The sequence below is a fragment of the Borostomias antarcticus genome, assembly GCF_949987555.1.
Source record: "Borostomias antarcticus genome assembly, chromosome: 1".
Taxonomy (NCBI): Eukaryota; Metazoa; Chordata; class Actinopteri; order Stomiiformes; family Stomiidae; genus Borostomias; species Borostomias antarcticus.
In genome coordinates this window covers 584,698-597,500 of record NC_140234.1, presented here as the reverse complement: position 1 = coordinate 597,500, position 12,803 = coordinate 584,698, and the positions used below count along the sequence as shown (strand labels likewise).

Here is a 12,803-nt window from a genome sequence, read left to right as displayed (position 1 = left end):
CGTGCTCTGCTGCACGGCGTCCATCATGAGCCTGTGCGTAATCTCCATAGACCGTTACATCGGGGTGCGCTACCCGTTGCAGTACCCCAGCATCGTGACGGAGAAGCGGGCTCTGCTCGCCATGCTCGGCGTGTGGATCCTGGCTACCGTCATCTCCATCGGGCCGCTGCTCGGTTGGAAGCAGCCGCCGTCTGAGGACGACACGGTCTGCGCCATCACCGAGGAGCCGTTTTACGCGCTGTTCTCCTCGCTCGGCTCTTTCTATATTCCCCTCGTTGTCATCTTGGCCATGTACTGCCGTGTGTACATTGTGGCTAAACGGACCACTAAGAACCTGGAGGCGGGAGTCATGAAGGAGCGCACGGACACGGACGCGGAGTTCACGCTCCGGATCCACTGCAAGGGCGCGCAGCTGCAGGAGTACTGCGGGCAGGGGAAGGGCCAGGCCAGGAGCACCCTCACGGTCAAGCTGCTCAAGTTCTCCCGGGAGAAGAAAGCTGCCAAGACTCTCGGAGTCGTGGTGGGCATGTTCATCCTCTGCTGGCTGCCCTTCTTCCTCGCGCTGCCCCTTGGTAGGTTTTGGAGTAGTTGTGAACAAGTTTCCTGCATCATTTCCCAAACGCCAAACAGCTGGCTTTATTCAAACAGCTGGCTTTATTCACATCAGTTTAATGTTGCTTGCTACCACAGGTGTAGGAAATCATGCGCATCACATCTTTACCACTTACAGCACGCGCGTGTACAGACACGCACGCACACACACACACACACACACACACACACGCACACACACACACACACACACAATGCTGTTAGAGTGTCACTGCACACTGCACTAGATAATGAATAATGAGGACTATAACTGTAGGATGCATCAGTATATGTGAAGCAGAGGATATCCACACACAGTTCCCATGCTCCCACAGTGGGTTCATGGTAGAACAATGTTTCAACCTAAAAGGTTTTCCTCAGGTTCATCAAGCAGAACACGAGAGGGGGAGGGAGATATAACAGGGAGGAAACAGGCAGGTCCATAATGGGACTGCTGTCAATTATACAAGTAAGAAATTAGCATAATCCTTTCAACCGAGACTCACATAAAACACCATAATTATACAAAGCTTTTTACATTACATTCATTTATCAGTCATTTAACAGACACTGTTATCCAAAGCAACTGACAATAATTGCATTTAATGTAGGTAGTCAGTGTACCACTAAAAAACAAACGTTATTAACTCACAAATGCATCTCTTTTCTAAAAAAAAAAAAATCATAATCTAGTACTAAAGCTAAAGTGCAAGAGTAGCAAAATATAAATACAATAGATGCAAGGGGCCATATTTCACTGTAACAACATAGATCAAGCCCATATCTTCTATTTAAATGAATAATTAATTACATATCATTATATTTAAAACAGTATTTCTCATCAATACACATCCACTTCATGCTACCCAATTGATAACATCTGGGTTTTGTAAAAGTGTGCTCAGCAAAAGGTGTGCGGCCCTCACTGGTTCTGTTCACTGGTTCTGTTCACTGGTTCTGTTCACTGGTTCTGTTCACTGGTTCTGTTCTGGACCAGGTGAGACATGAACCCTAACCCTAACCCTAACCCTCACTGGTTCTGTTCACTGGTTCTGTTCACTGGTTCTGTTCTGGACCAGGTGAGACATGAACCCTAACCCTAACCCTCACTGGTTCTGTTCACTGGTTCTGTTCACTGGTTCTGTTCACTGGTTCTGTTCACTGGTTCTGTTCTGGACCAGGTGAGACATGGAGGTCTGCTCCTCCTGACCAGGTGAGACATGGAGGTGTGCTCCTCCTGGACCAGGTGAGACATGGAGGTGTGCTCCTCCTGACCAGGTGAGACATGGAGGTGCTCCTCCTGACCAGGTGAGACATGGAGGTGTGCTCCTCCTGACCAGGTGAGACATGGAGGTGTGCTCCTCCAGGACCAGGTGAGACATGGAGGTGTGCTCCTCCAGGACCAGGTGAGACATGGAGGTGTGCTCCTCCTGACCAGGTGAGACATGGAGGTGTGCTCCTCCTGACCAGGTGAGACATGGAGGTGTGCTCCTCCTGGACCAGGTGAGACATGGAGGTGTGCTCCTCCTGGACCAGGTGAGACATGGAGGTCAGCTCCTCCTGACCAGGTGAGACATGGAGGTGTGCTCCTCCTGACCAGGTGAGACATGGAGGTGTGCTCCTCCTGGACCAGGTGAGACATGGAGGTGTGCTCCTCCAGGACCAGGTGAGACATGGAGGTGCTCCTCCTGACCAGGTGAGACATGGAGGTGTGCTCCTCCTGACCAGGTGAGACATGGAGGTGTGCTCCTCCTGGACCAGGTGAGACATGGAGGTGTGCTCCTCCTGACCAGGTGAGACATGGAGGTGCTCCTCCTGACCAGGTGAGACATGGACGTCTGCTCCTCCAGTGCCAGGCTGCTGGACAGGCTGTTGTCCATCCTGTGTACTAGATAATTTAAATCTACGCAGTTACCTGGTAGATTTACTACACAGTTACCTGGTAGATTTACTACACAGTTACCTGGTAGATTTACTACACAGTTACCTGGTAGATTTACTACACAGTTACCTGGTAGATTTACTACACAGTTACCTGGTAGATTTACTACACAGTTACCTGGTAGATTTACTACACAGTTACCTGGTAGATTTACTACACAGTTATCTGGTAGATTTACTACACAGTTACCTGGTAGATTTACTACACAGTTACCTGGTAGATTTAATACACAGTTACCTGGTAGATTTACTACACAGTTACCTGGTAGATTTACTACACAGTTACCTGGTAGATTTACTACACAGTTACCTGGTAGATTTACTACACAGTTACCTGGTAGATTTACTACACAGTTACCTGGTAGATTTACTACACAGTTACCTGGTAGATTTACTACAGAGTTACCTGGTAGGTTTACTACACAGTTACCTGGTAGATTTACTACACAGTTACCTGGTAGATTAACTACAGTTACCTGGTAGATTAACTACACAGTTACCTGGTAGATTTAATACACAGTTACCTGGTAGATTTACTACACAGTTACCTGGTAGATTTACTACAGTTACCTGGTAGATTTACTACACAGTTACCTGGTAGATTTACTACACAGTTACCTGGTAGATTTACTACACAGTTACCTGGTAGATTTACTACACAGTTACCTGGTAGATTTACTACACAGTTACCTGGTAGATTTACTACACAGTTACCTGGTAGATTTACTACACAGTTACCTGGTAGATTTACTACACAGTTACCTGGTAGATTAACTACACAGTTACCTGGTAGATTTACTACACAGTTACCTGGTAGGTTTACTACACAGTTACCTGGTAGATTTACTACACAGTTACCTGGTAGATTTACTACACAGTTACCTGGTAGATTGACTTAGTGATTCATGGCTGGCTGACCACAAGCCTCTCTTATTAATCTATAGAAAGTGTGCCTGTATAACTGTACTATACCTGGTATTTAATTACTCTGTCCAGTGGCTCAAGTCCTCTCCCCAGAACCTCTAGAAAGCCAGAACCTCTCTGGTTCCAACCATTAGAACGGCAGTTAGTGTGTGCAGTGGTTCCTCTGTGTCCAGCGACTAGCCTGCACACCAGTGTGCGTTCAGGGGCAGGGTCTCTGTTTGTCTCTGACTCCCCCTAAGGGTTAGGGTTAGGGTTAGGGTTAGGGTTAGGGTTAGGGTTAGGGCTAACCCTCCCCCTAAGACAAGGAGACGTTATTAAACTCTCATGTGTGTATTTCATTATACATTGTCCACATACCCTGGACATATGGTGAGTAAGCTTTATTTATATAGCGCTCTTCACAGCACGGATGCACAGAGTGCTTTACAGTAATAAATTAAAATGGCAATACAACACGAGACAAAATTAAAACAACACAGAACAGAAAAAAACAACATTGTGAGCAGCAAGGCGTTATGGTATGACAAATAAACCTATGTACTTCAAACAAACAAACAACGTGGAGATTGTGAAACGTAGCAACTCCATATTCTGTGTTTACAGCTGTGAGGTGTGAAGGGTAACCATTCACTCATATGGATTCTGGAATCAGGAGTTAAAATGGTTCTGTATCCTGAGAGTGTAAACAAACCCAGAATAGCTCTGCGATTTAGTTTTTTAATAAAACAAGCAAAATATTATTTTTCATTGCATGAATAAAAAATAAACTAAAAATCGAATTTAGCTTCTCAGAAACAGTGGAACCAATCGGATAAGCCCCAAATCCAGACTCACAAGCTCACCTCAATAATCTAATATTCCACACAGTGAGCTCCCATGTTGATCCTAATTAACCCTCCCCGCCATTTTCTCAGACCATGCAGACAGAAATAGGTTGGTGAAGAATTCTGGGTCTTGGTAAATGACCTGAGGGGAGAGACTTGTTGCCATTGTTTGGCAGGAAATCAAATCGTCATAGTGGTTGTGGCGCTAGCAGTGGCTGCAGCACCGAGAGCTCGGTCTGATTGTGTTCGCTGATAGCGCCACGTTTGAGTGGCAGCTCTGTAAATTGGGCCGATCTCAGGCTCTGGCTCAGATCCAGCCTGGTGCACTGAGCCCGGACCTGATCAGAGCGCTGATAGTGCACTGGACCTGAGGAGAACCACATGGGAGGGAGCTGCTGTCGTTGTTTTTGTTGTTGTTGTTGCTAGTGGTAGGGAGGAAGAGAAACAGAGGGTAGGGTGAAGAAAGGGACAGGTGGAGAGACAAGTGGACTAGAGTTCAGGTCAGGACACTGGAGAAGGTTCTGTTAGACTAACCAGAGATCATGGCAAGAAGGACAGGGTCAGAGGGGACCCAGCCGCAGGCCGGTTCTCATATGGGGCAGAGGGGAACCAGCCGCAGGCCGGTTCTCATACGGGACCGTGGACTCGGCTCGCAGATGAATTCCTGTGGAGGCTGACATTTCATTCCCACCAGAGTCTTTATGAATAGTTGTTTTTCTGGAAGGTTTCAGACTCAACCAGACCCAACCAGAATTCTCCAGTGAGCTGTGAATGCGGTGGCATGGTAGGATAGGGATGCCAGATCCACTTAGAGACACTCCACCGCTCTCTCTCTCTCTCTCTCTCTCTCTCTCTCTCTCTCTCTCTCTCTCTCTCTCTCTCACCTTGTCCATTTGTCAGCAGCCCTGAGGGAGCAGGCCGATCCGTGTCTAACAGCGTGTGCAAGGACACTTTAAGGACACCCTTTTCTGACCTTTGTTTCTACCCCATCTCTCCTTCCTTATCTCTGCGTTTCCATCCGTCTCATTAGTCAGTCAGTCGTCCAGCTGTCAGTCAGCCTTTCCTCCAGCTGATAAGAGAGGGCGGCCGCGCCTGGTCTCACCAGACATGAGGGGATTAACTGGTCTGTTAGGAAAGCTAAATAAACCCAAGAGAAGAATGGAAAGAGAAAAAGAGGGAGGAGAAGAAGAGATGGAGGGAGAAACAGAGAGAGAGCGAGTGTGGGAGATCAAAGAGAATTGTTGGAGGACTTTATGATAGTGAATGCTCTTATGGTGGAGTGTCTAGGATTCCACAGTAGTACAGACTAAGAAGGGTTCTCAATCCAGACCTCTGATGGCTTCTGTCTGCCTGTCTGAGAGGTCTGGCTTGTCCCTGTTCTCTGTCTCGAGAGGCCGGTAGCAAAAATGTCTTTGTGCTGGTGGCCTGGAGTTACACTGTTTAGTTTAAACCCTAACGCTCAGCTGAAAATAACACTGAACGGTCTGGGAGTCTCAATTGTTCGTGTGATTTAGTGCAGGTCTGGTCTGGCTGTGATGGGGAAATTGCCACACCACAGCGAGAGGATGAGCAGGACTGGAGAAAAATGTAGAATCAATTCCAAATCATAAAAAAGAGAAGAGCAGAATTGATTCTCCAAGCCCTGATATATGACAGCTTAACAGCTTGCTCAGATTGTTCAGACTAACCGTTCCCCAGCTGAGGTCCTTCCGATACCCAGCCCTAGTTTGGAGCTCACAGCAGAAGACTATTATCTATGAAGCATTGTCAACTCTAAGAGAAACACAGAGAGAGTGTTTGTGGAAGCTGGGAACTAACTGATTACAGTTACTCAAGTAACTGTACTTGAGTACTAAATGTTCAACAAAGTATAGTACTTGAGTTTTTTCTCAGCAGCAGTTGAGTATGGCTTCATTAGATGGATGGTGTCCATTCCCCTACTTCTACTAGAATGGATCTGTAGTTGCACTTGAATGCTTGAATGCTGTAGTGTTTCCACCTCTGGCCAGACCTCTGGGCTAGGAACAACTACTGAGTTTGATTCATGGCTCTATTTTGACAAACACTGCCAGAACATCCCTCTCTCTCCACCTCACCTTCAATTTATGTCAAAATCTGTCTCTTGCCCTCTCTCACCATATGTGTGTCTATACATATCTATATATCTATCTATCTATATACAGTATATATTTTCCTACATTTTCTCTCTCCTGCTACCTCTCTATACATATTTCTCTTTTTGTATCCCTCCATCCCCAAACGCAATACGGTCATTTGAATTGAAAAGAACTATATTTGAATCTCTCTCTCTCTCTCGCTCTTTCTCTCTCTCTCTCTCTCTCTCTCTCTCTCTCTCTCTCTCTCTCTCTCATACCCCCAAACAAAGTGAAGGGTGGGGTTGAGGCATGGTAAAAGCAGATGAGTACTCCCAATACCAAGACAAAAAGAAGCCAGAAAAGTGGAGATGATGATTCACAACGATGAGAGAGAGAGAGAAAAGTGTGAGAGAGAGAGAGAGAGAGAGAGAGAGAGAGAGAGGAGAAGAAGAAGGGGCGAGGAGAATAGAGGACAAAAGTGAGCAGGAAAGAAAGAAAAAGAGGGGAGACAGATTGGGGAAAGGGAGAGGAGTGGAGAGAGAGGAGAGAGGGAGAGGGAGAGAAGAGGAGATGAAGAGACAGAGTAGAGGAGGAGAGATGAAGAGAGAGTAGGAGAGGAAGCGAGTGAGTGATCGTAAAATCTTGTTTGTCCCAGCTGTGGTGTGAGATGAGAAACAGTGTAAACCCGGGAGGCGTGCGGGAGGATGGGGGTTTGACTCTGACCTTTGTGTGGGAGGTGGAGGGGAGGGGAGGAGAGGGGGATGAAGCCAGAAAGAGTGTTTTTCAGGCGGGTGAACCGCGCTGCCCTGCGGTGCTGCTGGATCTCTGCTGTAATGGGTTTTTTCGCAGGTCAGGGAGAAGAGACAGTCGGGTGGTGAACTCGTTTAATTGAAACTTTTAGATTTTCTTTGGGCAGTTTTACGGCAGTTTGTTGTTTTTTAGTGGGTACAGGCGGGTGGCAGATCAGCAGTGTTCACCATGGCGGCGGAGCAAGGCAGACATAAAGCACTGAACCACTCGGAGGTCTCGTCTCCGTAAGTGAAAAGAAATGATTCTACAGTATTTTGTTATGACTCATCATGATTGTGGACGTGACCAGGATGTTAGTCAGCGCGTCGGGTCTATGGCTGAGTGTGCCGGCCAAACGCACGGCCAAGCTATATCGGGACACGCTCGCTGAGCCAAGGCAATAAAACCAGGTTGAAAATAACCAACACTGGGGAGCCATTGTAGCCTAATCACAATCCCATCTCCCTAGCTCCGTCCCTGGGGCACACTCATTTCATAACCAGCATGTCTTCTCAGCTCCAGCTCCTTCCCTGTCTCGCATCCTTGACTCCTTCCCTTGCCTCCTCCCTCTGACATGAGGAGCGGATATGAGGACAGGAACCAAGGAAATTAAGACAGGGAACCGAGAGATAACTGTTATGAGAAGTAAGACGTGGGAAAGGATGGTGGTACGTACCAACTCCCCCTAGAACAGGGGTTTACAGCAGGAACTATGTCCTCAGATCATCAATACCAGGCTCACTTTGATATGCTACTGCCATCTAGTGGTACTAGAAAGAAACTGACCATACTCAGCACTGACCACAAATCCTAAAAAACATACTAACTACAGTAAAAAGATGACATACGCTCATCCTAACGGCTTATTAGTCTATTACAGTACGAGAGGAATAAACTATTTTGTTATTCTTCTGTTATATAAGATGGAAAGGAATGAACAGGTCTTCTAACGGTTGTTCCTCTTTTGTCCCTCAGGTTCCTTCAACGTCAACCTGCGTCCCCCGGAGACCTTCTTTAAGGTGATCTTCTGGCTGGGCTACTTCAACAGCTGCCTGAACCCCATCATCTACCCCTGCTACAGCCGCGAGTTCAAACTGGCCTTCATACGCATCCTGCGCTGCCAGTGCCAGCAGAGGAAGAAGCAGGGCTGGAGTGCCTATTACAACTACCGCTCCCAGCTAGGCTCCGCCTCCAAACACGCCTACCTGAACGGCAGCCAGCAGACCCTGTCCTCGGTCAACCCCTCGCCTCGCTGGGTCGGCCAGGCGGCCGGAAGGGGTGGGCGCGCCGGGGGGTTGAGCTTGGACCGTGGCTGGGGCAGAGGGACCTTGTCTCCAGCGTCCTCCCTCCCCGGGAGTCCTTACCTGGGGCAGAAAAGGGCCTTGCCTGGGGCAGGGAGCCCCTTCCCTGGACAGACCAGGGCCTTGCCTGGGGCAGGGAGCCCCTTCCCTGGACAGACCAGGGCCTTGCCTGGGGCAGGGAGCCCAGGGGCGGTCAGACATGACCGGGTGAACCTGGTGTCGCCACTGGCCCAAGAGACAGTAGCGGTCCAGGTTAACGGGCAGCGTGGGAGTGGAGAGGTGGAGCTCGGGGACAACAGAGACACCCCAGAGACCAAGATGGCCGTGGAGGAATGACTGGGACTAAGATTGTCGTTGTGGACCATTCGTTAGATGTTGGTTGGATGTAGATTGGACATTTCTGGGACATTGGTTGGACATAATCTTTGGTTCCCACAAGAAAGGTTGGCAGTTTAAATCTCTGTTGTATTGGCTGTGACTAATTACCACTAGAAAACAACTGGGCAGTAAGGACTGGGAGTGAGACTGAGATAAACCAGTAGTCCCATTGTGGACCATCAGGGAGACGGTTAGACATTGCTGGGACATTAGCAAGGCATTAGATGGACCTTCGTTGAACTGAACACTGACTATTGCTATGACATTGTTTGGACTTTGGCATGACAGCGTTGAGATGTGGTACTGACCCAAGGCACTATCTGGACAGGTGGTGAAGCACTCGACCGAGACAGAGGTGTAATCACATTGTGGACCATGAGTGATATATCTGGACGTTGGAGGGACATTAGATGCATGCTGATTGAACATTGTTGGGGTATCGCTGACCGGGCTGTAGCTCTCCATAGTGATCCTGACCTGAAACTATCTCCGAAAACCCTGTTAAAGACCAACACTGATATCAGTCTAAATATGTATTGACGACAACATCCCTCTGATTCTCTATAGTAACAGTACTGGGTTGAAAATAGCATTCTGTTGCATGTAGGTTTAATGCAGGGTGCTGAATGGATGGACAGATTTTCAAGACTTGTTCTAGGATTCCTGCATTGCACCAAAGGGTTGACATCCCTCCAACGCTTCTATAATTCAAGCAAAGATTAAGCCTAGCTGAGAACTAAGAGACCTTTCTGTGAACAATGTCTTTTTTTATAGTCCAAGGCGGAGCTTTATTTCTGGCCAGGGAGCCCTGCCCCCTAAGCGTCTTAGCTCCACCTTCCTCTCCCATGTCTCTGAGTCCTGCACTCTGCAGTAAATTACCTCTTCTCTCCGCGCACTCCTGGGACTCAACGCTGATTAGAGACACTTTTCATCACTACATTTGAAGTCTCAACACATCTTCTTATGGGCGTAATATGCTATGATGCGTCATTTTTTTTTTTTAACTTTTTTTTTGGGGGGGGGGGGGCATTTCTGGATGTTCGCTAGCTGCCTGGCCCTAAATGTAGAAGTGTTGTAATATTAAGAATGTCCTTGTCCATACCCTGTGTGATGTTATCATTGTTATAATGACTTGTGATTATATATGTATGGCTGGCATAACCAGTGCCTCTGGTATTTTAATGCAGCATTCGTAGCACACATCTAGAAGAATGACATGGCTTTCATGCTGAATCTTATTTATCCAGCTAGACGGATAAAGAATAGAATACAACATCTTTGTTATAAGCTATATCAAACAACAGCACTTGACTGACTGAGTCAGATGAGTCCATATATTAGAGTAATTCTATTCATGACAATGTGTGATCGTCTTTCAAACACACAGTCGTGACACAGCAAGATCACGTCAGTCTGTGTGCAGATGAGCTGAAGAGATTTCTGGATGCTGTAAAGTATCTGGTTCTTTGGTTGCTTCTCAATGATGTGTGTGTCATGTACAAGATACAGGTACAATTGAATACTCAGAGGACTATGCTGTAAAACCACTATAAGTCCTTCATATGTATATACCGTATAATGAATGAAAGTGAGAGGTAACTTAACATTAAAGCCATACTCACTAATGGAGGCCCTGGCCATGCAGCCCCACTGTGTTTACTAACACAGCAGAGAGAATGAGCTGTGTTTACTAACACAGCAGAGAGAATGAGCTGTGTTTACTAACACAGCAGGGCGAATGAGCTGTGTTTACTAACACAGCAGAGAGAATGAGCTGTGTTTACTAACACAGCAGAGAGAATGAGCTGTGTTTACTAACACAGCAGAGAGAACGAGCTGTGTTTACTCACACAGCAGAGAGAACGAGCTGTGTTTACTCACACAGCAGAGAGAATGAGCTGTTTACTAACACAGCAGAGAGAATGAGCTGTGTTTACTCACACAGCAAGAGAATGAGCTGTTTACTAACACAGCAGAGAGAATGAGCTGTGTTTACTAACACAGCAGAGAGAATGAGCTGTGTTTACTAACACAGCAGAGAGAATGAGCTGTGTTTACTAACACAGCAGAGAGAATGAGCTGTTTACTAACACAGCAGGGAGAATGAGCTGTTTACTAACACAGCAGAGAGAATGAGCTGTGTTTACTAACACAGCAGAGAGAATGAGCTGTGTTTACTAACACAGCAGAGAGAATGAGCTGTGTTTACTAACACAGCAGAGAGAATGAGCTGTGTTTACTAACACAGCAGAGAGAACGAGCTGTGTTTACTCACACAGCAGAGAGAATGAGCTGTGTTTACTAGCACAGCAGAGAGAATGAGCTGTGTTTACTAACACAGCAGAGAGAATGAGCTGTGTTTACTAACACAGCAAGAGAATGAGCTGTGTTTACTCACACAGCAGAGAGAATGAGCTGTTTACTAACACAGCAGAGAGAATGAGCTGTGTTTACTAACACAGCAGAGATAACGAGCTGTGTTTACTAACACAGCAGAGAGAACGAGCTGTGTTTACTAACACAGCAGAGAGAACGAGCTGTGTTTACTAACACAGCAGAGAGAATGAGCTGTGTTTACTAACACAGCAAGAGAATGAGCTGTGTTTACTCACACAGCAGAGAGAATGAGCTGTTTACTAACACAGCAGAGAGAATGAGCTGTGTTTACTAACACAGCAAGAGAATGAGCTGTGTTTACTCACACAGCAGAGAGAATGAGCTGTGTTTACTAACACAGCAGAGAGAATGAGCTGTTTACTCACACAGCAGGGAGAATGATCTGTGTTTACTAACACAGCAGAGAGAATGAGCTGTGTTTACTAACACAGCAAGAGAATGAGCTGTGTTTACTCACACAGCAGAGAGAATGAGCTGTGTTTACTAACACAGCAGAGAGAATGAGCTGTGTTACTAACACAGCAGAGAGAATGAGCTGTGTTTACTCACACAGCAGAGAGAATGAGCTGTGTTTACTCACACAGCAGAGAGAATGAGCTGTGTTTACTCACACAGCAGAGAGAATGAGCTGTGTTACTCACACAGCAGAGAGAATGAGCTGTGTTTACTAACACAGCAGAGAGAATGAGCTGTGTTACTCACACAGCAGAGAGAATGAGCTGTGTTGTTGTTGAACTCCCACAATCAGTCCCTCAGATTAGTGCACCATGATTTGTTAACACCATAATGTTAAGTGCTCAACTTGTTAACACCATAATGTTAAGTGCTCAACTTGTTAACACCATAATGTTAAGTGCTCAACTTGTATTTAATTCATTGTAGATTTTGTCTCAAACACACATTGAGAGCAGCATAGATGTGAAGGTGTAAATTTTTTTTTTTTAAATTTGTTATGTTCTTTTATTTTAAGTTTTGATATTTTATATTCTGCTTTTGGTGCTGTCTGATGTTCAATAAACCTGAATGTTCTATGATGCTCCTCATTATTTCCAGATGTCATCATTAAAATAACACTCAACATACTCAACAGTGACCTGGTTTGAGTATTGGTCATTGGGCAGTTATGAAGGTTGGGGTCAGGGTCAGGTTCCTTCCCTTGCTTGAGCATGGTGATCTGTTATACATGCATGCTTCTGCCCAGTGCTGGAACTGGCTTCCGTGGCCTTCCTTGGCCTTGCACAGACGGACTCACTGGCCTTGCACAGACGGACTCATTGGCCTTGCACAGACGGACTCACTGGCCTTGCACAGACGGACTCACTGGCCTTGCACAGACGGACTCACTGGCCTTGCACAGACGGACTCACTGGCCTTGCACAGACGGACTCACTGGTGTATATTAAGTCTATCCACAGACGGACTCATTGGTGTATATTAAGTCTATCCACAGACGGACTCATTGGTGTTTATTAAGTCTATCCTCGGTTTGCTTTCCTCCTACAGTACATACAGTATGTGGATATACTGTATTTCACTCAAAACCAGTAATTACTGTTTGAGCT

General features: G+C 46.4%; 1 protein-coding gene across 1 annotated transcript in view; it reads left to right on the top strand.

The window, feature by feature from the left end:
• Positions 1 to 8,802, top strand: part of LOC311314384 (alpha-1A adrenergic receptor-like) — a gene marked incomplete at both ends in the record, with an annotated part of 9,185 nt that extends 383 nt beyond the window's left edge. The window contains 2 exons of the mRNA XM_084444720.1: positions 1 to 572; positions 8,141 to 8,802. The exon at positions 1 to 572 is cut by the window's left edge and continues 383 nt beyond it. Coding sequence (XP_084300846.1) covers positions 1 to 572; positions 8,141 to 8,802 — 1,234 coding nt within the window. The remainder of the gene's footprint in view (positions 573 to 8,140) is intronic.
• Positions 8,803 to 12,803: the final 4,001 nt, after the last annotated feature.